At 54.4% G+C, this 26266-nt stretch overlaps 1 protein-coding gene across 1 annotated transcript; it reads right to left on the bottom strand.

Annotated features, from left to right (window-relative positions):
* Nucleotides 1–171: 171 nt before the first annotated feature.
* NUP160 (nucleoporin 160) lies at nucleotides 172–26069 on the bottom strand. Its single transcript, XM_084288463.1, has 35 exons — nucleotides 25861–26069; nucleotides 24957–25167; nucleotides 23739–23961; nucleotides 23520–23598; nucleotides 22679–22793; nucleotides 21850–22008; nucleotides 20827–20904; nucleotides 20515–20612; nucleotides 19681–19765; nucleotides 19151–19219; nucleotides 18351–18434; nucleotides 17756–17926; nucleotides 17544–17643; nucleotides 15750–15915; nucleotides 15009–15124; nucleotides 14749–14909; nucleotides 13459–13592; nucleotides 13064–13134; nucleotides 11510–11669; nucleotides 10975–11044; nucleotides 8126–8224; nucleotides 7736–7855; nucleotides 6834–6929; nucleotides 6652–6746; nucleotides 5798–5894; nucleotides 5615–5720; nucleotides 5358–5518; nucleotides 4273–4333; nucleotides 3395–3505; nucleotides 2554–2677; nucleotides 1686–1787; nucleotides 1241–1382; nucleotides 902–1027; nucleotides 711–815; nucleotides 172–635 (listed from the first exon to the last, which is right to left on the bottom strand). Exons 1-35 carry the CDS (start codon nucleotides 26061–26063, stop codon nucleotides 549–551), a joined length of 4185 nt encoding a protein of 1394 aa, XP_084144589.1. The 5' UTR covers nucleotides 26064–26069; the 3' UTR covers nucleotides 172–548.
* Nucleotides 26070–26266: the final 197 nt, after the last annotated feature.

Raw genomic sequence — 26266 nt, 5'->3', positions numbered from 1 at the left:
GCTTGATCCTGCCCTGCAGGCCTGTAGCTCCGTCCTGCCCTACAGCAGGGCAGTGCTAGGCCTGCCTGGCCCCATAGCAGCCCCCTATAGCTGTCCCAAAGCCCCACATCCTCTTTGATCACAGCTGGGCTTGAGGAGGCACCCCTGGAAGCACCCATCCCCACGCAGGCCTTAAAACAACGCTTTGCTTTTATTAAAGTTCTTCCAAAATGACAACAATAAATAAAAGAAAGGCTGAGGCCTTCCACATATCGTACGTACATGGCGGGAGGGGAACTGCCCCGGGGGGCTGGGGGGCTCTGTAAAAAAAGACGGGTGAGGGCAGTAGCACAGGCTGGGTGCAGGGACAGCAGCGTGACACTGCAGTGACACTGCACTGCCTTGAACTGGACCCTCATGGAAAAAAAAAACAAACAAGTAAAAATAGCACCGCTGGCTGAGCGAGTGCAGGGTGGGGCTTCCATGAGCTCACGCAGCCCCATCACCCCGAGCAGGAGCTGTTCCAGGGCAGGGAGCTGGGCCCTGGCATGGTGGGGAGGGGGCTGCCGCTAGTTGTGCCGGTACAGGCGGTCCCGGGAGGCCAGGCTGACCTTCTGGTGGTAGTCCTCCAGCTTCTCGTGCAGCTTCTGGTAGAGCTGGGAGAGGGGCAGGGGGCGGTCAGAGAAGGAAGAGGAGAGGAGGCAGCATCCCCCTCATCCTCCCCCACCTACCATGATGTTGTACTGGTTGGTGGTGCTCTCCTGCAGGGCCTGGAGCAGCTGGTCGATGGCGGTGTAGGGGAGCCACACCATGGGGGCCGTGGCCGACAGCGGGTGCTGGAGGGGAAAGGAACCCTTGTGCCTCGTGCCCGTGGCAAAGAGGAGCCCCTGGGCCACTGCCCAGCCCACCCCAGGCTGCTCACCTCAATCCCAAAGTACTGGTGCCCCTTGCCCAGCACAGCATCCACGTACTCCAGCACCAAATCCGCAGCCTCCTCCAGCAGGTCGTAGTTGAGGTAGAGGCGCAGCAGCTCGGCCGCATCCACTTTCTGCAAGCAAAAAGAGCCGGGGTCAGCCCGGCTGCTTTGGGCACAGCCAGCCCAGGGCCAAGGAACCCGATCCAAGCCTCAGGAGCAGGCACAAAGCATGGGAGGAGCGTTCCTGAAGCTTGTCTCTCCTTCAGGAGGTGCCTGCCTGGGCACTTTTTTGGCCCAAGCCACCACACAAGCCATGCCAGGTGGTGACGCTCGCCCTGTTCTCACCTTGTAGCTGTTAATGAGCCAGTTGGGCAGAGGTATCCCGTGTGCCAGGAGCTTGTTGATGACACAGCGATGGTACAGGCTGTTCTGCGATGGGTAATGCTCCAAATAGGACGACAGCAGCCGCCAGGCTTCATCCGTGGCGCTGCAAGGCAATATTTCCCCTCAGCAGCCCTGCCAGCAGCTGCGACTGCCTGCAGTGCCGCGGCGTGCCCCGGGGGACCCGTCCTGCTGCCTGGGTTCGTGTCCCAGCAAAGCAGGTTGTGCTGCGCACAGCAGGCTGAGGAGAGCACAAAGCACGGCTTTTTGGCCACCCCGGTCCCTTGGGTCCGCTTTAAGGCAGCCACCACACAGGGATTTACGAGCTGGTGACCCTCAGGGCTCCTGCAAAACTTTGCATCTGCTCAGAGAGCGGCTCCGAGCCCCTCCACCAGGGGCACGGGCTTACCTGGACTCCTTGGTGGTAATCAGTGCAGAGAGCTGGTTTGCTGCTAGCCAGTCCCAAGCCTCTGCCTGCGCCGCCTCCCCTCCCAGCTGCAGCTTGATGCACCTGGAAGACACAGAGCAGTGCAGACGGGGCTGCCTTCAGCCCCATCGCTCGGCCTTGCCACAGCTGCCGGTATCGATGCCGCCCCTCTGAGGCCCATTCCAAAGCAACAGCTACAAATTAACAGGCTTGGCAGGGAAAGACGGCTGCTTGAGTGATTCCTGAGCTGCTCTAAATGCCCTGGAGGATTTAATAAGTGATGCTAGCAAGCTCTTGGGCCTGAGCTTGGGTAAGGAAAGCTCTCTGTGCATCCAGCCATAGGAAGATGTGCTCCCCAAGAGCTCGGCAGGCACAACACAACTTCTGTGAGCGTGGAACAGCAGCAGAGAGGAATCCTGAGGCTGGGGACGAGCAGGAGAACAAGCAGCTAAGCACAGAGACCACAGAGAAGAGCCCGTGCTCCGCCCACCGCTGTTTGAGAGCTGCTCAACACAGCTTGAACAAATCTGCACGCAGCTCACTGAGCATCAGCAGGAGCCAGCTCACCAGAAAGATCTCCAGCTGCTGGCTGGGCCTGGGTGGGATCACCTGCAACTGTCAGCCCTCTCCTTGGAGAGGAGAAACCTCACCAGTACTGCTCAGGGGGCTCCTTACTTCTCCTTTTCACATGTGAAGAGGAGATCTACCCCAAAACTGCTACAACAGTGGCTGCTGTGCAGCTTTAGCAGCCACGGGGAGCAGACAGGTTGGGGCAGCAGTGAGGTGCACCCCACAAACACAGCACGGGGCCTCGCCTCGCCCCCACAAGCTGCAGAACCCTGCTACGTACTTGAAAGTGAGCCCCTCAAAGATGGGCGTCAGTGGCAGCTTGAACGTTTGGCACAGGGTGATGGCGGTATCAAAGAGGCCAGCCCGGACCAGGAGAGCAACCATTTCCTCAGGAGTGGAGCTGCCTGTGGGAAAGCACAACCAGGTGAAAGACACTGCAGCAGCAATTCTCATCGCAGGGCCTGAGGCTTTTTCAGCCTCAGGAGCCATCCCTGGGGAGCCACTCAAGGCAGCAACGCTCCCTGTTAGAGCACAGTGACGCAGGGACCCGTTTCTGCATCAGCTGGAGAGGGACACAAGCAGCAACACAGAGCCCGCAGTCAAATGCTGGCACTGTTGGGGCAAGCAGGGAGGGGACAGCCCTGTCACAGCAGAGCTGTGTCCCAGCAAACAAGGCACCAGCTCAGCTCTGCCAGCACCAGCAGAAGGAGCAGTGGCAAAAGGCGAGATGAACCTGCGATGCTCCGCTGCCCCCACTGACCAGTTTGTCCCCAAATCAGCTTCTCAGTCCTCTCACACTCCCTTACTGGGAATTAAGTCTCCTGATGATAGTTACATGGGAAAACTGTGCATGTGTTCCATAGTTTGTACTAAAGAGGAGCAGGATATACTTAAAGGGTCAGGGTGGGAAACAGTAGACTTGCAGGTTTCTGCTCCTCGAAAGAGAAAACCTTCGGTAAGCTGCATGTGGTGTTTCACACCTGGAGACAAACTGCACAGAACTTGTCAGCTCCTGGTTTTGGCTCGGGGTCAGAACTCATTGCTCCTTCCTCGCCCAAGCTATGACAGAGTACTCTAACACTTCAGGGGAGAGCGAGGTGGCTGCTCTGCATCCCTCTTACCTGCCACAGCGGCTGTTGACAGGTCATGCTGCACCAGAGTCAGTCGGATCCGGGCCAGCACGCACTCTTTTTCCAAATCCTCTAGCTCCAGGATCTCAATTTGGCGCGTTGCTGCAACAGATGGACATGAAGGGCCCTCAGCATTAACAGCGACAACAACAAAAAAAGCTCCTTTGGCAAGGTGCAGAACCATTTCCACCTCTCTGCCGTCCTCAGAGGAGCCATAGCACGGGAAGCACCAAAGGAGGGCTCAGGATTTGCTGCCCTTCCTCGCTGCCTCAAACGGTGCACCTCTTGTCACAGGCCTCCCACTCCTGTTACAGAGACAGCTTCCCAACTCACCTCGTGTGTGGGAACAGCTGCTGCTCTGCCTGCCCAGCATGTGCTACAAAGGAGCTCATTCAGAAATAAAACTATTTTTAAAAATACCTGACCTTAAACTATTCTAGAGTAATGCTGATGTGGGTCAGGAGCCCAACCTGACCATGCAGGGCAGAGGCCTTGCCAGCAGATATGAGCTGCACTAGCAGGGCTTCCAGAAACACAAACAAGAGTTTTAGGGAACAACTAATTGCCTCACAAAGGTGTTGTTTGTTTGTTCTTTTTTAATTAGAAGTTATTCTCACTGCCCATGTATCAAACCACAGAAAAGGAGGCACAAATTCCTTGGGGAAGAGCCACTGCACAGCAGCACTCTAACTGTGAGGCAGCAGCACTGACAGAGTTAACTTGCTCACAATCCCCCAAATTATTAATCTGCCAGAGATGAGCTGCCACGAGCCTCCTTTCAGCTCGCAGGGGAGCAGCAGAGCTCCAAAGCAAGGGGAAAAAGGTGTAGGACCACAAGATACAGGGAAACACCAGCACTGGGCACTTACTGGGAACAGCCGTGTATTCCCCATCGTGGCTTCTCTTCGGGGATGCTCCAGGACGCTCATACTTGCAGGAAAAAGTAGAAAGAGGGCTGATGGCCAGCTGGTTTCTAAAGGACTAAGCACCTGACACACTCCAGCCCTCAGATCTCCTTTCAAGCCTTGATTTGAATCAGAAAAGCCGTGCAACTGCTGAGCAGTTCAGGTTACCTTTGTTTATCTCTGGCTATCAGAAACACAGCGCAGTGTTAGACGATCAGGCTGTGGTCACCTCTCCACAATCAGATTTGAAACACAAAGCCTGCTTCAGTAATTCTGGTTTTGGCTGGTATTTCAGCTGTTTGGATTCACCAAGGTCTGATTTGTCCTCAACAAAAAGCGTTATCTTCATTTTTGTGGAACTTGCGGGGGGGGGGGTAGAAATACTTTTTGCACCTTTTACAGGCACGTTTCTTGTAGAACTGAATTCCCCTCTTGCCCCTCTCCACATTAGGAGTGGTGTGGGACACGTGAAAGCACGGCCTTGTGTCCTGGTTTGTTAGGACAGTTAATTTTCCTCCGAGGAGCTGGTAGGGTGCAATGTTTTGGATTAGGGGTTAGGCTGGGCATCAGTCAGCGGGTGGTGAGCAATTGCAAGGTGCATCACTTGTTTTGTGCACATTATTATTATAATTGTTGTTATTTTCCTGTCTTAATAAGCTGTCTTTATCTCAACTCACAGGCTTCACTTTCCCATTTCTCTCCCCCATCCCAGAGGGGGGGGGGGGGGGAGGGTGAGCAAACAGCTGCATGGTGCTGAGCTGCCCGCTGGGTTAAACCACACCACCTTGCAGGTCTGACACTGAGCAATCCAGCAGCAGTTTCCTGTATGCACCAGCCCCCTGCCCCAAGTTGCCCTGGCTCCAAAAAGGGGCAGTGACACAAGGGTGATGGCTAGGACTGATGTGTGCGGCTGACAAGGGGAGAAAAGACCAAACACCTCTGCTCATTGCATTGGAAAGGATTTTGGAAGCACCTTCCCAGAGGTACAGCTCTAAACGTCCCTGCAGCCAAGAGCTCAGAGGTTTGCTAGCAAGCCCAGCGTTTCCTACCACAGCTCCTGAAGCTGGCTGCACTATCCAGGCGTACTCTGGGCGGATCAACCGTAAGCAGTTAATGGCAGCAAGGAAACAGTTCCCCTGCTTCTGGAGCCCCCGCAGCGTCCGCACCTCCCGGCCCAGGCGCATGCCGTACTCAAACATCACCGTTCCAGCTGCGGAGACAAAAGGGGAGCAATCAGCTCCGCCGCCCGTCCCTGCTGGTGCCACGGGGCAGGGCGAGGAACATCCCGAGCCACCCTGAGCCTTACCCTTGCGGTAGTTGTGGCGGTAGATGTGGAAAGCGTAGAGCAGCTCGTAGTAATTGTGGGTCATCAGGTCCACTGCTCGAGCGTGGGACTCGATGATCCCCACAACCTGCGACACAGAGAAGCTCAAAATCCCTCTTTGGAAGAGCCACGGCCCCCTCCTCCCAGCGCGGGCTAATTAATTACCTCGTTATGGAGGTTCACATAGGGGAACTCCACCAGGTCCTGGAGCTGGGAGCGCTCACAGAGAACCACCACTAGCTGGCGCAGACAGTCCAGCTGCCTGCGGAGAGAACAAACACAACCCTTCTGGAAGAGCGGAGCAAAGACGGACGTGAACAAACCCACCTCCAGGGTGCAGGTTTTAAGCCATGAATACGCTGCTTTGTGATGAGCACCGGGGGTTTTGCAGGCTTAGAATAAAGAGGTCCCTTCAGGCTTTCCCTGTGTTGGTAACAAAGATCCTGGACAGCAGAGATCACCCCCTTCTGCCTGGGCCGCTCAGGAGGGCGGTCTCCCTGCCTCAGCTCTGTTTGGTAATGTTTTCTCCTGCCTCTACACCAGAGCTCATCCCTACTTCTTCCCTGAATGTCCGTGACTCCAGCTTCCAGCCATTCCTGCTCATCACACTCTTCTCTGCTACTCCGAAGCTTCCTCTACCCAGTAGGTACAAGCCAAAATTAAATCCCAAATCTTCCCTTTATTAAACTAAATTGATCGGACCCCTAAAGCTTTTCAAAATATAGTGCTGCATACAACCCTTTAGCCTATTTTTTTTGTTTATTCCCTGGATCAAGGGAAGAGTTTTCCTTTCAGTTTCCACTTCTGAAATCCTGCCGATAACAACCGTTCTTAGAAAAACAAAGCGTGCCTTTTTAAACACACCTTTACACAAGCTAAAGCAGAACATCTTAATGCAGAGGTCGTGCACTACCCTGAAGTGTCATCTTCCTTTTGGTTTAACAGAAAAATTGAAAGAGGCAGGCACCTACATGGACTTCCAAGACCAGTGAGCATAAAGGCACAAAACTGTCACCCACCTGCTTGGATCTGGGTTCTGCGTTAAGGCTACATATGCTTCACTGTTGTGTCCTAAATCCAAGTGGTGTTTGAAGATGCAAGTCCTCAAGGTAGCCTGAAAACACCACAGAGCATGTTTCAAGTTATAAAGCCAAGAAGAAATTCCTGTGTAAGCTCTCTGAAGAAACATCTCAACCCATACCTGGCTTCTCCAGTCATCTGCCGACTCCATGATAGCCAGGGAGGCCAGCTGGATGACCAGCTCTGGCAGGCCAACCATGTCCAGCAAGCGCAGAACCTGGGGACAACAAAGCTCTACGTGGGCTGCGGTCCTACCACAAGGGTCAGCTTGGGGAGGCTTGAAGAACTACTCCTAACCATAAAAACAGCCAAGAGATTTTTGCCAATATTTCTAAGTGGTTAGACCAAAAAACAAAACATTTTGGTAAGCTGCAGAGGTCTGAACCAATCCAGCACAACAGGTCCAGGCCGTGGCCTTTCTGGAGGATTCACCTCTGCTGGAGAGTGACTTTCCTGAAACACAAACCCCTGTGGTTACAGTAAACCCCTGCAACAGAAAAGTAAACAGTTCTGTCCCCAAGTATGCACGCAGCTTACGAGGCAGAAGTTCCCTCTCCAAGGTCACTGGACAACTCTTGGGCTTTCTGAGCTTTCAAGTCAGAGAATCCCTTACGTGGAGTCTAGGTCCAAGCTTGCAGCTTGCCTGAACTACAGCATTACGTGAGAAGAAAGATCCTATCTCAAATTAAAGACGTTAATTTTAACTCGTCTCAAAGCTTAATAACCTTCCCTTGAGCAGCATCTCACATCTAGCCTGGACACGTCTGGCTTCTGCTTCCAGCAGCTGGATCTCACAGCCCTCTGCTGCTAGGAAATTAATAGGTGGAAAGCACCTAGCTTTTGTGTTGTAGTCACCCCCCAAAGGAGCTAAACGGGCTGCACTGACATTTTTCCCCAAAAAAGACAATGTTTTCTGAGCCTGAAGTCCCTTTCCCAAAAGCTGAGCAGGAAGCCCCTCTGCAAGCAGTGCTGGTGTGGAATGACTCGGTGCTCACCACGCACGCCAGATGGGCTGGGCTGTACCTTGTTGTAGTACTGCAGGCGCGGCGTGGAGACCATCTCGCCCTCCTCAGGTTGGATCAGCCTGTCCAAGAACTCTTCTCTTCCCACCTCTGAGACAGCTTGGCTGAAGCAGTCCAGGGCCTGGAAGCACACCAGAAAGCAGCTTGTGCGTGCCCCTTGGGGGACTGGCCCAGCCTGCTGTACCGGAGAGACGGCGCTGCCCTTTCCAGCACCAGCCCACGAGAGCTGCTGGCCCCACACTAATGAGGGCCACCCCGAGAGCAGATCCCGCTGCTCCCCTCCAGTCCTGCTCTTTGCCCAAAAGAGGCAGAGCTCAAGACTGATGTTTCCTGCCCCCATCACAGGAGGAGGTCCCAGACCCCCAGTGCTTGCAGGAGACAAGCGCCTCACCTTGTGGCCCTCACCCATGACGAGGTAGCACCTGCCCATCATGAAGCAGCAGGAGCCCATGTTCACGTGGCACCACGGCTGCAGCAGGCGAATGTACTCCTGCAGGGAAGGAGGAAGAGGAGCTTCAGTCACCACCTGGGTGTGCACCGAGCGTGAAGGGGAGCACACACGTGCGTGAAGGCACCAGGAGAACCAGCAGAGCAGGTGGGAGAAGAACGGTGCTTGTGGAGTAGGGCAGGAGAGGGAGAGAAGCTGAGGGAGACCAGAGGCCACAAGCTGGTTGGAGTGCTGATGGCAGCGAGGACAAACCACAAAGAAAACCACACCACAGACACTGGCTGATACAACAGGGCGATACAACTCACCCTGGCCCCGTGCCTGCTTTGTTAGGATAAAATAAAGGCTGCCAAACCTCGTCACCTATCACAAAGGGGCTAGGAGATGTGATAAAGACTCAGGAGCCAGCATCCCTCGTGCCTGGGAGAGCTGTGTTTGTTCCACACGCTCAGGTGTGCCAGGTCCACAGGCAGGGCTCTGGGACACAGCAGGAGGGACGTGGAACGAGGGCCGGGCAGCAGAGCCCAGGTTTTGCTGTCCCACCCCAGTGTTTGGGCACACTGCCGCCAGCAGATACCGGCCTACTCCAGGCTCAGGTCTGCAGAAAGCCACGTGGCAACGCATCCTCCGAGCCTGGATCCCCTGCTCAGATTAGCCAGCTACAAGAGATAAATCCCACCCCGGACTCGCTTGACAGCTTGTTCTACACAATAAGCACCAAGGACGGGTTTGGCCCCGGTCCCAGGGCAGCATTTTGGTCCCTAGCCCTTCTCTGCGTGCGCCTGTTACTCGCAGGGTGCTTCCTGCAGTCACCTCTATTTGGGTCACCGCGTGCGCACTCTCGGGCAAAGCTGGTGTTAGCTCGCTGAGGTCAACGCACTTAATCCACGTTTACGTGACCGACTGGGATCAGTAAGCGTAACAGAAGGCAGCGGGGAGGAGGAAGAGCCCGCTCCTGCAGAGACAAGCCTCTCATCTCTCCTCGAGGCAGGATGCAAGCGAGGAGAAAGCAATGGAAGGAAATTCAAAGCGTGCTCACGCCACGAGAGCACATATGCCAGGAGGCAGAGCGATGCTGCCTGAACCATCCCGGCATTTCCTGGCTCAGAAGCTCTGCGGATTTGACATTCTTCTCAGCAGCAAGAAGAACACAAAAGAAAGCGGCTCAGCCCCCAGGTGTAAGGGACTGCGAGAATAAAAGTTCTGCTAAACATAGGAAAAAACATCTCATTAATAGCACCCTGCCTAGCCCTGAATGCCTTGAGGACTGCCGTCAGTAGGGGAATGAAGCGTGTCACGTGGCGCTGCAGCCAAGAAATCACGCAGTTCAGAAGTAGAGCACGAGCAGCTGCAGCTACCAAGCCCCTGGAGAGCACAGGAAGAGACGTTCTCAGTTCCAGGAAAACAGGGAACTGCTCGGGGGATTGGACTTGATGATCTTTCAAGGTCCCTTCCATTCCCTAACATCATGATTTCTATTCAGAAATAAACCCTGAAATACAGCAGGCTGTGAAGACACCTGAAAAAAACAAACAAACAGCTTGCACTGCTACCAGGACACAGAGCAAGGCTAGTGAGGGACGGACGTTATCTACACCATATTTTACTATGGAGGACATTTAAGAAACAGATGAGGCCTCCTGAAGCTGTATTTCTGCTGCTAGGTTGCAGCCAGCCTTCTGCATCCCCTGTCCTGGAGGCAATGTGTTTGCCACGGTGCCGCAGAAGAGGGATTATCAGCAGCTAATGAGCTATTAGGTTACAGGCTCGCCACGAGAGTCAAACAAGCTCCACGAGGATGCGACCTGCCCACAGCATCCTGCTGTCAGACAAGCCCTTGGAGGCTGCAGTCCCCCCCAGAAAGGGGGCACAGCAATCCTGAGAGCTTGTGTCTTTCACTTGTTTTCAAGCAAATCCAGAGGAAACGCAAGAGGCATCTTAAATAAATCCAAGACAAACTCTGCTGCGTTTTCCAGGTATGAAATATTTCACAAAAAGCCCTTTGCAGGGGTTGAGGTGGCCACTAAAAGAAACAGGACAGATGCATAAGGAAGATGGAAGTTATTTGCTACCTTACCATTCACCGGGCTGACACAGACAGTGTTAGATGCAGATCTGCCAACTGCCCAGAATTGTTCCTCGCAGCCCACTTTGTTTGCAGGGCAAACTTCCAGCCCTGCACCTCCAAAGAGGAGTCATGGGAGCAGAGTGCTTGGAAACGTCAGTGTGTGTGTGTGAGCTCAGAGGGCAGCAGCCATGGGAAAGCAGAACAAGATCCAGCAGCTGGACAGGGGATGCTTTGGGGAGCTTTCTAAACATGGAATAAGGCGGCTGTGCCCAGAAATCACACTGCATTACACCACTGCATTGGCCAAAGCACAGACCTGCTACTGAAGAAAAAAACGTGTGGAAAGAGACCATTGCACTCCCTCCTGCTCTTCCTCTTTCAGCTCCTGAAGGCAGAAGCAGCACTGGTTTTGCAACCCTGCTGGAACGCTGCACCCCGCTGAGTCTGCCGAGGAGGAGAGCCATGCCAGGGTCCAAGTGGAGACATGCAAATAGCTCTCCCGAAGGGACTGCTGGCAGGCAAGACTCAGAAGCTGCAGCCGACGCAAGAACCTCTGCGTGGAAGGGAAGCGGCCAAGCAAGAGCTGTTCTTTTCAGGCTCTTGCTGACTCTGGGGCACTTGCCTGGCCAGCCCCTCCTGTCTGGGCAGCACAAAGCAAGGCACCTGGCGTTTTGTGGTGCTTTGCTGTGGAAGTGTGGACAGAGAGGCAGCACGAGGCACTCACCTGCAGCTGGGTGTACTGACAGCTCCCCATCAGGCACTCCGGGAAGAGGAAGCCAGGATTGCTGGGCCATCTGAGCCGAGGTTAAGGAACAGAGGGCGAGCTGTTTCGGAGAGCTCAGAGCGCTGGTCTGAAACCCTGCACATGCTCTCATTCAGTTTGTGGGGAGAAGGAGAGAAGATTAAGCTGCTCTCTCTACAAGTCATTATTCTGTAATAAGATTTATCCATATTAGAACAAAGCCATTAGTACATCTAATCCACAACTGCCCAAATCGTGTTACCCCTCCAGATCTCCCAGCACTGCACCTTGCCAAGTCAACTTTCCAGAGCTCAAGGGCTTAAAGTCAAAAACTCAAATCCTTTGTTGTGCACCTCAACGGGATGGATTCAGTGAAATCTTGTAACACCCACAAATCCCGTTAACACTAACAACGGTCACTTGTTCAGGAGACCTGCCTCCGAAATTTGGGTGTGGGAAACTTTAGGAACAAGAAGCTGGGCAGTGCACCTCGCGGCGGGTTCAGGGCCAAGGATACAGGAGCGGCAGAAAGTCGGCCACTATCGCCGTGATGAGATGGGGCCAGTTCAAGCTTGTTTCAGCCAGCGAGGCGTTGGGTTGCAGGAAGAGTCGAGATACAATGTGCTTTCTGGCCACTTCCCGAAAGAAGAGCTCCACGATTGTCTGAGGGCTGGACACTAAAACACAAGTTCAGAAGCACAGGAGAACGGGGCCCGCAGCAGATGCCCCAGGCTTTCTGCACCAAGCTGCCATGCTGGGCTCATCGCAGATTGAGCCAGAGCAAAACAGTAAGCACGTTCAGCACCCAAACGTGTTGGTTTTGGATTTCTCCTGACGTCTGGTTAAGTCAGAGGGAGCAGCAGGAGATCAAAGAGCCACATACCGCAGTGTTTATTAACCACAGCTCAATTATAACATGAAAAAGAGCTGCGCTCTCTCTCTCTCTCCAGTTGTTCTATTCGCAATCCATCTGCGGCTCTCTAACACGAGCGAATGTTTTGCAGGGCAGGGCTGAGGGAGTGCTGATTTTGCTATCTGGCTCTCTTCAAATGCCTCCCTCCTCATTCCAGTCCCCTAAGCAGCGCAATCTCTCATTAGCTAACTGTTTTCAACGCCTCTTCCCAAGCTGCCGCCTCCTTTTTGTCTTCCCCACGTTTCACATATTTTTCCTGCAGCACAGTGGCCAAACAGGACTTTCCTCATGAATGGGCCAAGAAATAACCCACGACACTGGCACACACAAAGGATGTTTTCAGTTTTGCTTTCATGTGCTGACATTTACGTCAAAGCAACTGCCTTCTGAACCAGGACACTCACAGAGAGTTCAGACTCCGAAGATAGAGCACAGATCCCCCAGGCCTGGCAGCAAGCAGAGGGAATTCTCCCCAAACTTGCAGCCCTGCACACTGCTGCCACCGCCACGGAGCTTCCCACCTACTTTTTCAGCTCCCTGACAGGTCTCAGGCTTGAAGTGCCACACAAATTAGCTACAGCAGGCTCTTATCTGTGCTTTCTCCTCCTCCCTGCCCTGCTCATCTCCACTCTCTGTAACTATTTCAAGCTACGTATCCCTTAATTAAGTTCCTTTACATTCTCCCCTAGTAGGATTTCCAGCCCCCAACCACTCCCCCAAACCGGTAGCTGGAAGCGTAACATTTTGGTGGTTTGCAGCAAGACTTTCATAACCTGAACAAATTATCAGCTGCTCATGGCCACTAGCTCGAGTCGGAAACTGCAACACTCACATCTGAACTGCAAAATACTGGAAGCCCAGGCCCGTTGGGGGATGCATTTTTACACTCTCTCCCTTCCCTAAGCTGCTGCTCCTACTCGATAAACGCTAGCGAGCAGGACAGACCTCGTGTGACCCACTACACTCACTCCAACGTTGCAAGACACTTTCTGGTTGTTGTTAGTGGACAGCAAGACAAATAGCTCCACAGGAGCTGGGGTTGTTCAAACACACAATCCATTAGCTCACTGCATTAGCCATTTCCCTTGGGTGACAGAGAGGGAGCTTAAGTAGTATAAATAACAGAACCAAAGAGCTGGCAAACTGTGGGCATCTTACCTAGTTTATGGGTTGTTAGAGCAGTGGTGTCTGCTAACTCCAGCACAGAGAGATGCTGCAGATTAGATTCCCTAGAGAAGAAAAAGCCATCAGTGAAGAGACAACAAAACGCCTCTTGCTTTAATTGTACTCATTGTTCAACTCGAATCACTCCTACTGCTGAAAAAGGCAACAGCGCGCAGAACAGCGAGACCTCAGACGGCAGAATTAGCACAAGGCGAAGAGTCAGCTCCAAACAGGAAAAAAAAAAAAAAAAAAAAAACAAAAACCCTAGCACAAGCTGACTCCAAAAGCGATATTCCCACAGCAACCACCACCGCCTTGTACTGGGAAGGGCGTTTCAGGTGGCTTTTGCAGCAAGCTGCAAAGTCAGAAAGGGCAAGGTAGGGACTCACAGCGTGTCGACAGGGACGTCCGACGCCAGGCACTGGCTGGCCCACCTGATCAGGTAGTACGACAGCAGCAGAGGGGAGGTGCGGTGCAGCAGGTCCTGCTGCGACTGGAACAGCTGTCCCCCTCCCAGCACCACCTGCAAGCAAAGCACAGGGGTTGGCACACCGGGAAGCCAAGCAACAACCCAGGCACCTTGGTACCAAGGGGTCAAGTAAATGTTTTGTTGGCCCAGGTGCCAGGGGAAAGTTGGGCGGGCAGAGCTCTGTGCAAACAGAGCAATCGTTTCCCTCATCTGGCAGCAGCTGCTGATAGCAGGGAGAGCAGCAGCAAGGTGCTTGGCACTGCTGCAGTGACTCAGAGTGAAGTCACAGCTTTGCTGCAGTGATGTGCAGGGACTGCATCCCTTTTTACACCTCAGCTGAGAGCAGTGTGGTTGGATGACATGGGAGAAAAAGGAATCCATGCTTGTGAAGGACACAAGTGCGCCAAGGTGGCAAGGCAGCAGCTCCTGCATCAAGCCAGCAGCAGTCACGTGTCTTACGGTCTGTCAGAGCCTGGCTCCAGAAGGGCACCTTGCAACGTGTTTTAAATGCCACCAGGGCAACCTTACCCAGGAAGAAGGGGATTTGTTTTCACCGAGGAAACTACTGCAGTAGTACCTCCAACCGAAGTATGCTGCTTTAAACACCCCTGCACTTTCCTGGGGACCTGCTCCCCTCAAACCATCAGCACTATGGCTTGTGGGGCTGCACAGCCGCAGCATCGCCCCGGAGCGCTCTGCCCCACAAACACAGCTGCCATCGTGGCAGCTGCTGGCACTGGCTGGAGCAGCCTCACACAGAAGGCAAAGCCACGGCCTCTGGGTAACCGCTGCTGCTGCGAGGCAACGGAGCCGCGCGCTGCACCGCCGGAGAACAAGGCTGCGATTGTCAGCTGTGCGTGCCGGGCGCGCAGTGGGGTGGGAGGGACGGGGACTAGATGGGAGCTGTACGTGCTCAGGCAGCCCCGTTTCAGATGGGAGGCTGGAAACGCTGCCCTCCTCCCCCGGAGAGATTTGCTTCCTGCTTCCTGGAGGCTCAAGCATGGAAACCGGGAGGTTGGGTGTGAGCAGCGCACCGCTGCTTTGCTTAGGATGACAGGAGAGACTGCAGGAGAGAACAGGGCTTGCCCACGCCCCGGGCTAGTTCAAACAGCCACCAGGGCTTTGTGGGAAAAGCTCACAGTCTGGCACCAGCAGAACCCAGACCCAGAGTTCAAAGAGCGTCCTCAGTAGCTTGGAGGGCTGTACTCACAGGATCTCCGAGCCGCAGCAGCAGCTGTTGGAGGATCAACAGGTCCCGACAGATCAGGAAACGGATCGTGGCAATCTTACATACCCCCCAGCAAACCACGCTGACAGCCGTGCCGCTGCCGTACAGCTGGGTGAGGTTCAGGCGCATATTTAGGGGATGAGCTGAAAGGTAAAGTCACTGCGATAAGGGGAGGAACTCGACCGACAGGAACACTCGCTGAGTGAGCGGCTGCTCTCCCAGCCCAAGCACGCTGCTTTCACCTCTTTCCATGTCAGCGTCTGTCTCGTAGTCCATTTCTCGGATGAGCACCCCGATGGCATGGATCGGGTTCCTGATCTCCTGCAGTTTGCTGTGGATTTCCTCCATCACATTGTCCCTGAAAAAGAAAAAAAAGAATGACAAGATGAGGTTTAAACTCAAGAGGGCTCCCTTTCCACCCTTACCAATCCTCTCTGCAAGGGAGCGTATCTGATCGGCTTGGACATTCCTGAAGGGAATCCTTCTGGCTCAGCTTTATGACTGTGCCTGCAGGGACCGGTCTATTTATTCCACTCCCCCGGGCACCAGGAAATAGCAGCCAGATAGCTGGCATTCCACGGGGGATGATTTCAGGAGGATAGCACAGTAACCACATGGCTTGACCACAGCTCTGACCTTTACCTGCTGTCTGCAGGCTCTTGCTTTCCACACCGCAACAATCACCTAACGAGAACTTGTTCCTCTTCTGCCCTGCCTCACCTCAGAGCTGCCAGAATTTCTGCTCAGGAGGGCCCCAGGCAACAGCGGGGGAAAAAGGGGGAGAGAGCAAGGTGGAAATCCCTGCTAACATGATGTACTCATGCTCCCCACCTCTGAGGTGGGGTGGAAAAGTCTCCCGCAGCACTGGGAGAGCCTGCGTGTTCTGAATGTGCTTTGACGCCAATGGAGGACATCTCCAGGCAATCCCTGCTCAGCCGTCCCTGCCTGCCTGCAGGGGAGCTTCTGCAGAAACGTCTCCTTACGTGTCATTAGCTATCAAGTCCTCCAGGATCTGCTCTGCAGCCTTTTCTGGAGGCTGGAGGCGGGAGCAAGCCATTTCCATTATGAATGCCATTTCCATGGAAATTGATTCTCCGATCAGTCGAAGGCACTGGACAAGACAGACAACATCACGAGACATCTCCAAATCTGCAATGAAAGAATCTAACTGTATATTTACAAGAGATTTCAAAGCAAAGATGGGAGGACCATTCAAAGCCACTCAGTTCAGACCATCATTGGCAAGCCACCAGCAGCCGAGCAGTCTCAGTCCCATGTGTCAAACTGACCCTGACCCCCCTAAAGACTTGGCAGTCGGCAAGGGAAAGATTCGGGCTTTACTATTCGGGAAATAGAAAAAATATTGATGCAGCAATTAAGCCATCACATTCCAGAAGAATTTTCTCCAGCTACAGGTTGAAAGGAAACAAATTAGCGTCTCTCTGCTCTTGCAGTGCACAAAGCAGAGGGCTCGAATCGCTCAGCCCTGGTGTACGTGCCAAGCAGGAGCCACTCCTGCTGCAGCAGTTACCCTTTCGCAGCTGAGAGAGGATTTTCACATTCTCAGAAGCGTTCTGAAAACTCATGGCCAGGGGTTTATAGAAAAAAAAATCCCTGCTTTGCCACGCAATGCTTTGTGTATGTGTTTTTAAAGATCAAGTAACTTTTTCTGAGAAGTTTGAAACAGCCAGGGCAGGCGCTGCTGGCCTCCCAGAACCAGCCCAGGCCTCCAGCTTTCCTTCCATTAGAGCCAGAAATAGCTCGACCAAGTGGATGATGATGATTCTTATAAAAATAATTACAAAAAAGGCACTCAAGCATGAAAATGGAACTTAAGTAACATTTTCCACTGCCTTTTTTCTTGTGAAACGTCATTCCACAGGCAGCAAAGCACAGAGGGCACTGTGGTGACAAGACTAATGCCAAATTTTGCTCTCCCTAGCATTTACTTCCAGAAGACCAGAAACTGCCCAGTCCCCAACCACGGCTCACCTGAAAACATTTCAATAAAAACTTAGTTTGCAGAATTGGACAATTGAGCCCAGGACACCCTATCTGTAATCTTTTCAAGGAGTTTGTTCCACCAGCAAGGCACAGAGACTGGGGAATTTTACCAGACAGAAGGGCTCACACCCATCAGAATAATCTGGTGGGGACGGCAGAGCTGAGGAAGCATCCGACTGAGAAGAGCTAAGGCTTCATATTGGGGGGTCACCAGCTAACGTGATATAAAAATATAAAGGTTTTTGATGGAACTGCCCTCCTGGCCTGGGCTTGAATTCACCTGGCAGCTTTTAGACTGATGCAACAATGCAGAGGACAAACGTGTGCTTCTGAATGCCAGGCTCCCCAGCAGGGCTAAAAGGACCTGCCAGGTCTGTCCCACAGACGGGGGGTACAAAAAAGGCACCGGTAGCCAGAGCCTACCCAGGCAGTTTGGAATAGCCCAAGGGCAAAGGATCACGTCACTGTCACCGAGCCACACGTGGCCTGAAATCTAGGATTCTTTCTCAGTAAGTCACCTGAAGTGACTCATGTCAGGTTTGCAGCCTCGATGTGATTTTTTTTAGTTCCTGCTCTGGGCTCCACAGCAGGTTTCACAAAATACGGCTCCCCTACAGATGCCAAAATTAGAAAACTATCTAAATATAGATAATCGTGGAGTGAGGAGCACTTCAACAGGGCACTACTGGAACTCCCACTGTCCCTCTGCTCCAGGTTTCCCTGAAATGCAGCGTTGCAGCCTCCCCCAGCTCAAGATCTGTCTCCTCACTTACCATCAAGGATGGCAGCATCATCCTCCATCAGCAGGTGCTCGTTAGAGAGGAGATAGAGGTGGTCCACCAAGGAGCAGGGCACAAAGAAAGACAGAGAACCCTAGAAAGGAGAGAAAGCTCTTCTTTGAGCTCCCCAAATCCACTCCTCAAGTCCCCAGAGATCTGGGGGCCCATGGGACAAGGAGCCCAGAGCCGCCGCTGCCCGGCCTCACCTTCTTCAGCAGGCACACCATGCTGGTGTAGGGGTTCAAGTGCAGGGCCAGGGGCCGCGAGAGAGCTTCCTGGTACTGAAGGCAGCAGGCGTAGAACTTGGACCAGAACTCCACCTGCAGCTGCCAGAACTCCTCCGGGGAGCACTCGTATTCTGTCACGCTGCCCTGGAACTAGCGGGACCAAAAGAGGACTTCAGATGAAAGCAGGCAGCACACGAGAGAAAAAAACTGAACTGCTTGAACCGCTGTTTTGTCCCCTGTGACCAGTGTCACACAACTGCACTGTTAAGGATCTGCAAAGATCCACTGCAGTTCTCTTCCCCACCTCCTTACAGAGGAAAATATTTGTTATTTTTTTTCCACAAAGGATTCCAAAAAAGAACAGTGAATGAAAGAGACAGGCAGGCAAAGAGGATTTTATTTCCTTTAAAAACAAAACAAAAAAAAAAAAAACAGAACACCTCACATAGCTTCTTTTGAGAGACAAAGAACAAAACACAGCCTGGGGTCACACTGCACCTAACCTAACTCCACCGCACCATCACAATACTACGTAAAGGGGATGACAAAATGTCATGGGGGGAAACAAACTCACCTCGTTTTCCACAGCTAAGGTAACCTCTTTTTTTAACTCGTCCCACGTCAGGTCCATGTGTCTCTCAGTTCCTTGAGAAAAGATCTGAAAAACAACACAACAAACTTTCAATTTAAGCCAAGAGAGCTGCCTCGCCAAGGTTCAGGAAACATTGAGCAACAAGCAAACGATCACACCAACACCATCCAGTGATTTGCAGGATCAAAGTATGAAAAAGCTTGGCTGGCTGCTAAGTGCAGGGCACGTGGAGGTACAGCCAGCTCCACTCTGCGTGGAACCCGAGGAAGAGCCTGTCCTCCTGGCAGGCAGAGCACTGGGACGAAGGGGAGGGCTGCACACCATCACACCAGCTCTTATACTCTGCCATAGATCTCATACGGTTGCAGCACAGAGAAACTAAAAGAGTAGCAAAAGTTTGGCTTTTCTGCTTTTCCTGAAAAAGCACCACCATGTTGCCCTGCTCTGCCCTTCAGTCCCAGAGCTGAGCAGATATATCCTGAGGAACAGCGCTACAGAGGACGAGCACCTGCATTCACCTGGCTCAAGCAGCAGGCAGCAAGCTCTGCAACCTGCTGAGCTCTCCAAGGAGAACAGCTGCTGGAAGCCAGGTTCTGCCTCCCGCCGCCAGCACACGCTGGCTGAAGTATGGCACAACAGCAGCCGACTTGCTTCAGTGACTCCTGACAGGTCCACAAACTGCCACACGCAAATTGGTGGCAGCCAGGAGTGCCAAGTTCACCAAGGAACTGTGAGTAAGAAGCTGAACAGAGAGAGCAGCGCATAAACGCTCCCTCACTCACCTGTAAAGCCTTCTGGATAGCTGCGTTTGTGAAACGGCCAGGCATGAAGAGATACTCTAGGTAGGTTTCCTGTCAAGAGAACAAGACAGATTTACCAAAATGTGCGTTGGGAGGACAGCATTTAAGACACTGCTTCTGCTCCTTCCTCTCATTCACAAGCTCATCCCCTGGATCTGTGTTTTTCTAGCTTTGGTTCACCCCGACGCCCTGCTCCAACCTCTCCCCTTCCACCCCATCTGCAGTTCCCGTGGCTGCACACGGCTCCCCACGTGCTCCAGACCTTGTTTATTCACACATCGCGTCTCAAGGCTCCCTCCTGCCTGACTTGAAATTTTTCCCTTCTCTCACCTCCTGGCTTCGTAGCCAGGCTTAGTGCCTTAATGCTATGATGAGAGCCCCAGGCTCATCCTCTTTGCCTTGGAGTCATTTTGTAAGTGTTACAATACAAATTGTACTCTTGAGCTGCCTTAATGCTCTCCTTCTGGGCAGAGAAGCTTCATTAGTTCTTGTTGCTTTTATATCCAGCTCACCCTGGGGTCCTGATCATGTCGAACCGTCACCTCCTCCTCAGGCAGAGGCTGCACGAAGACCTGGTTCCACTGGCCCGCGACATTTCTGAGAATTACAAGAACAGGATCAGCTTTGCATTGCAACGCTCCAGCGGAGCGCCTCCGGGAGCAGTCACCCAAACCCAACCTGTCTCTTCCACAGACTGCAGTAACCTCGGGTTTGGTAAGAGAGGAGCTCTGACGGGTGACAAGTGACAGATTTTGCCAGCAGAGCTCCACGGTGGCATCCCCAGCCCTGAGCTAACAGCACAGGCTGGGCTCCTTCGTGTCCACTGATGTTCTCTCCTTCACACCTGCTCCCTACACGACTCCCAGACTGACCGGTAGGTTCTTCTGCCCAAACCTGAACTCTCAGCACTTTTTACCCAGGATGGAACTCCCTGGCGTGGACACGCACCAAACCAACCCTCCCAGCTTTGTAAAAATAAGGCCAATGTTTTCACATCGCTGATCTTCTCAAAACATGATCTTTCTTGGAAGAGAGCAGCCAGTTCTGCTGGAAGGAGCTGTTGGTAGAGCGCAGCCCTCCCTCAGACGCTCACAGCAAGCCTACTGCCCAGCTTTCTACATTTTTCACATTCCTGCAGCTGAGCTGTAGCTTTATGGTAAAGCAGGACAAAACAAATCCTGTAATCTGCACCGCAGGAAGACACAGCTGTGCACGTGACATGCTGTGATGGGAAGAACTGGGAAGAACTCCTCACCCTCCAGTCGGCAGAGACAGGTAGGAGAAGAGTCAAGGTGCTAGCTGGGGGCTTTTAACGAGCAGTGCCTGGGGCTGCTCCAGAAACTCACTGCTCAAAGTTGATGTATTTCACCACGGTCTGGTTCTCCTCGTTGTGCCACAGGGCCCAGATCTCAGCCGAGGTTAAGGCAAAGTCAACAAGGGTCTCCTAGGAGAGAGAGGGCAGATTTACTTTCTTATCACACACGCGAGTACGGCAGAGACGCGTGTAGTTAAAAACAGCAAAACATTCCCTCCTATCAGGTAGCCATGCTTTGGAGAGAATTCTTTATTCACAGTGAAACCCAGGCCTCTTACTTTTCGGTGAGGAACCCTCCCCCTTATCTTGGTACTTCAGGGGAAAACCCAGCCCCAGCGCTCACCTGGGAGGAGAACAGCGAGGATATGTGGTCAAGGCTGTAGCGGTTGCTCTCGGTGCTCACCAGCTGGAAGACACAGAACTACAAACACGCCTCGTAAGCCATTTTGCTCGAGAGCAGCTATGCCGATAGCCAGCACGCAGCCGGGAAAAAAAAAAGCTCCTCTCCTGTCCTGTTCCTTGCCTGATGCCACCGTCCCCAGGGCCCTGCTGCCGCAGCTGCCTGGCCAAGGGCCAAGCAGAGCACGCCAGGAGCTGGCCGGGCTGAGCCCATGCTCTGCGCCGCACGCTGAGGTCCCTGACTTCAGCCTTGTTGGCAAGGACGCCATGATCTGCCCCGACGTGAAGGATTTTTAGTTGTATTTTGAAAGACTGGACTAAAAACACAGTAACAGTGCTGGTTCCTGCTTGTGACAACACGACGCAGGCAAGAAAGGAGATGGAAAAAGCCTCGGATCTGCAGGGCAGCTGCTGCAAACCGAGCTCTGCACATTCCTACAGGAGCAGGCAGAGCGCTGGGGGGACAGCGCAAGTCACAATGCACAGAGTACAACTCCGCACTCCAATCCCCCGGAGAAACAAAAGGGCAAGCTGTCCCACAGATGAGCGCCGTCATCCTGTCCTGCTAAATTTATTATTGACTGCACGAAGTGGGAGCTGCACAGAAATCAACGTTTGGCAACACGCAGAGATGCGTTTGTGTGCTCCCAGGAGCCCGACACACACTCACGCTCTCAGCGTTTCCACGCTTTTAGCTCCTTTCAGACCTTTCCCACGGCACGTCTGTTCTGGTAGCATCCCCAAAACACACGAGGTGCATGAGCTTAATCCCACAGGGAGCTCCACCCCCAGGGCGAGGGCGCACGTGCCTTGCAGTACTTGGAGGACAAAAAAGTCTCCTCCAAGTGCCACCACCACCCCATCGAGGCAGCCAGGAAAACTTTGTCTTTTTTGCCTTGTGTACAGCCTCCGAGGAGGACGGCTGCACTTCCAGCGCTCGCAGGGAGGAAGCCCCGTTGCTCCATACCTGCCCTCGCTTGGGCGCGTGCAGGTACACGCCGAGGTAAAGCCCCAGGGACTGGGAGAAGGCCAGCCGCAGGCGGTGCCCGGTGCCGGCCGCGAGCCGCAGGTCCCTGCTGACGGGCACGAACTCCAGCAGATCCGCAACCATCAGGCACATCTGATCCTGCGGGGAACACGGGAGACAGCGCCACGTAACCCCACTGCGCCCCTCCAGGAGCAGCGCGGCCAGACCCTGCACAGATCCGCCCCCACAGGGTGTGCGTAAAGCACCCGCACGCGTGCTGGAGCCGCTCTCCCCACCTCACCTGCGCTCTCCCACCCAGCCTGAATACCACCCAGCCTCCTCCCCTCCCTCGCCACGCACGCATTCCAGTGCAGACAGGCCGTGAAAGCAGTTGTGCTGCTCCATTAGCTCTGGCACCGACTTTTGGAGCGAGCTGCACGCAGCGAGCAGAGCTTTTATTAACTTTTGGTGAAAAGGAGCCACGTTACAAAGACACTCTTGTTACCACAGCAGCAGAAAGCACATTTGGTGCGCTGCCTCTTACCTTGGGGAGCTCCCACCTGCCTGGACACTCCCCTAAGTTTGGAAATAACCCCACGCTACCCGTTACACTACGTAGAGAAAACCCACCCGCCTCCAAGGTGTGACTACAAACACCCAGTGACAGATTGGACAAACTGCGGAAGTTCCTAAGTTCCTCCTGCAGAAGTTCACCCAAGCAGTTTAACAGGAGGTAAGTGCCAAGGACCCAGTCTTTGCTTCTCCAGCCTCAAAACATCACCCAAGCACTGAAGGAAGACGCTGCTCCCTGAGCCCAGGCCTCACTCACCTTGTAGGACCACATCCTGAGCTTGTGGTCCTGGCAGAGAGCAAAAACAAAGGCATCGTGATCCAGGCAGTGCACGGAGAGGCTGATGGGCAGGTCTGAGGGGCCGCAGTCACCCCTGAAAGCACAGGTTGTTATCGCAGCAGGTTAAAAGGAAGCCAGGGCACAGCTCCAGGACATGGGTTAAACACTGTGATGGAAACCCCAAGGTTAAGAAAACCAAAAGCCAGCTGTCTGGGACCGTAAGCAAGGAGTGTTTTAGGACCACGTGGGCCAGCACAGAGGGGCCCCCACGCTGCTAATGCCCACTTCTTCAGCAGAGCTGCCACATCCCCCCCAGCCCCTGCCTGCAGAAGGCAGGTGAAGGACCCAGCTGCAAGCAGGGGCACGGCCAGCCCCAAGCAACGTGCCCCGACGGTCGCCACATCACCTCCCACTAACGGGGCCCCCAAGTGTGGTCGTGCAACCCCAGAAGGAGCCCAGCCTGCGTCGACAGCAACGGGCCTGACATTTTGGAGCAAGGATGAGAACCTCCAACTGCTGTAATCCTTAATCTGCGCTGGCTGCGAGCCACGTCCTGGGCAAATCCTCGGAGGCCAATTACTCGCTATAACACGCTCGCAGACGCAAAGAATCAGCAGCCCCCCATTAAGATGGGCTAATCCAGCCTTCACGTCCCAGCTTCGGCACCGCGACAGGGCCTGTGACCCAGTTAACTTTTCTGACAGCGTTCACAGACGCTGACTTACCCACCTTTGACTTCAGCCAGAACCGACACCTCCCCCTACGTGAGGAATTTAAAAAAAACAGAGCTAACTCCACCCATTTGTCCCCAAACACCAACCTGATGGCAGTCGGCATCCACCCGGTAAGGAAACGCTGCACCACCGAGCTCTGCTTCAGTTCCACCACCGAAACCGTTCCTTGCAAAAATAAAAGCAACATTGAGAAACAAACACGCCGGGGGCTGGCCGACAAAATATTTGCAGAGAAGACACACATGACAAATATCAAACCAAAGGAGCTGGAAAAGGGAAGGCCACTTCCTTATCCACATCTTTACCTGGCACGTCGTGAGGGGGCAGCTTGATGACGAAGATGCCCCCCGTTGCAGAGGGCAGCGCGAACAGAGCCTCCCCCTCGCTGCTCAGCCAGGCCGCCGAGGCCACCGAGTTGGAGGCCAGGCCCGGCACGTTGGGGATCAGGTAGTAATTGGCAGGGTCTCTGAAGTTGATTTTGCCGATATCTGTAAACACGGACTGAATCTGGCTCTCCATTAGCAGCTCCTGAAGGAGGGAAACAGAAAACAGAGTAAGCCTTGAAGGACCTGCCACTTGAAGCACCCTGCCACTTCTCTTCCTTACTTTTAAGCCACGACAGCTGCTCTCGGAGAGCAGCTGGGGTCTTAGAACATGTGGTTTCCCAGCAGAGCGGTCAGTCGCTCCCTCCTCCAGCAGCGCTTTGTCCCCAGTGCCACAACGCCAGGCCCAAGCACCACCAGCAGAGCTGCTCCCACCCTCAGAGCCTCATTTCCAGCGATTCCCACGGCCGCTGCCTTGCCCACAGCTTGGGGCTGAGCAAAGCAAGAGGCCGAGAGCTGGCTTGTCCTATATTGGGCTGATTTTCCAGTAGCTCTCATTTCTGTGCACAGAGCTGCCACGTGCTGATCAACGCACGGCTCTATCTGGCCAGGAATTAGAGCACTTTGGTCATTCCTGATGATTGTCAATCAATTTAACTGAAAAATACCACCTTGGATATTGTTTGAGTAAAAAACTAAGCCACAGAGTTTCCCCCCCCCATGAAGTCACAAGATTTTGACAGGCTCCAGCTCCCCACCTCTAGGCACACGCGGTGGTTCCAGCCCAGGGTACAAACCTCACTCAGAAAGAAATCAATAAAAGTGCTGCAAAGGCAGCCACTCGGCACCTCCTACAAGCAGACAGATTCCCAGCCACTTTTCGAGCAACGCCGTGACTTCCCCAAGCCCCCTCCTCTGTTTTCATTGTCGAGGAAAGCACAGGACAGCCTGGCTCTGCCCACCCCCAGCCCACTCCAGGGACGGGGCGAGCACAAGGGGCAGCCTCGGTGCTGTGCAAACGCTTTTCAATGAAAAACCAGAACATCAGCGTGCTACCAACACTGCTTTGGTGTGTTGATATCCGAAATGCAGGCCTGGATGAGCTGCAGGGAAGACAGCTTCTATTTCTGCACCGTGTTTAAGCAACGTGCCGAGCTCTCTGAGCCGTGTTCAGGTGTGGGACAGTCTCCGAGTACTCACGCTGCGATAGGAGCAAGCCGGATGGGGCAACACCACGCGGTGCACGCTCTGCACGGTGACCAGCAGCACGACCAGGTGGCTCTGCACCTCGCAGATGTGCACGCCGCCTGGCAGCAGCGGGCAGCCCTGGATGCGCAGCCGCACGGCGTTGTTCAGCAGCTCGTTGTCCAGGGACTCCTCCACCAGCTCCAGCGTGTCCCCCGATGTCGTCCTGAGGGGAAAGAGGCTTGGGGTGAGGGGAGGACCAAGCTGGTGGCAGGCAGGGACAGGGAGGGGAGCCAGGGGCCCTCACATGCCCCCGTCTGACAGTAATTACCCCAAAGCTCAACTCTACCTGCCCCAAAGCCCCCTACATACCCCCCCCCGACCTTAACTGCCCCAAAGCCCCCCTCATCCCCTCAACCCCCCCAATGCTACCTGCCCCAAAGACCCCCACATACCCCACTCTGACCCTACCTGCCCCAAAGCCTTACCCTTCTTACCCCAAAGCCCCCCCCAGATACTATCAGCCCCAAAGCCCCCTCACACCCCCATCCAACTCCACCTGCCCCAAAGCCCCCTCATGCCCCCCTCCGACCCTACCTGTCCCAAAGCCCAACCCTTCTTGCCCCAAAGCCCCCCCTAGATGCTATCAGTCCCAAAGCCCCCTCATGCCCCCCTCTGACTCTCCCTGCCCTGAAGCCCGACCCTATCAGCCCCAAAGCCCCCCCACATTCCCCTGTGACCCTACCTACCCCAAATCCCGACCCCTCCTGCCCCAAAGCCCCCCCATCCTCCCCTCCGACCCTACATATCCCAAAGCCCCCTCCACACCCCCTCATCCCCTCCCTGCCCCCAAACCCGCCCCTACCTCCCCCAAACCCCCCCCCATCCCCTCAGCCCCCCCCCCCTTCCCCTCACTCACCACCTGACGAAGCGGTTCCTGGTGGCGGCCCCCAGCTGCGCGCACTCCCGGTAGCAGAACCCGCCGGCGCTGTCCCCGTAACGCCCCAGGGGGAGCGGCGAGGTGCCGGGGGGGCTGAAGGCCACCTCCCGCCACCGCCTCGGCGGGGCCCGGGCCGCGGGGCCCAGCTCCAGGCAGCTGCGCTCCGCCAGCCCCGCCGCCATCTTGTCGGCCGCCTTCCCGCCCGGGCCGCGCGGGGCACCACGGGAAATGGAGGACGAGGGGAGGGGGGCGTGGCCTAATGGGGGAGGGCGTGGCCTAAGGGGGGAGGGCGTGGTTAAGTGGAGCAGACGGGGAGCGAGGCAGAGAGCGGGGTGGGCGTGGCTGCGGGGAAGTGGGCGTGGTTTGAGGGCGAGTGGGCGTGGCT

This window comes from Netta rufina (assembly GCF_964035555.1).
Source record: "Netta rufina genome assembly, chromosome: 5".
Classification (NCBI taxonomy): Eukaryota; Metazoa; Chordata; class Aves; order Anseriformes; family Anatidae; genus Netta; species Netta rufina.
The sequence above is the reverse complement of the archived record's forward strand: the minus strand, read 5'-3'. Positions and strand labels throughout refer to the sequence as shown.

Coding starts and splice junctions, on each gene's coding strand:
- NUP160 (XM_084288463.1), bottom strand. CDS start 26,063: ATGGCGGCGGGGCTGGCGGAGCGCAGCTGCCTGGAGCTGGGCCCCGCG. Junction 20,613..20,826: donor CCTCGCTGTTCTCCTCCCAG/GTGAGCGCTGGG, acceptor TCTCTCTCCTAG/GAGACCCTTGTTGACTTTGC. Junction 17,644..17,755: donor TGGTGTGCCTGCTGAAGAAG/GTGAGGCCGGGC, acceptor TCTCCTTTCTAG/GGTTCTCTGTCTTTCTTTGT.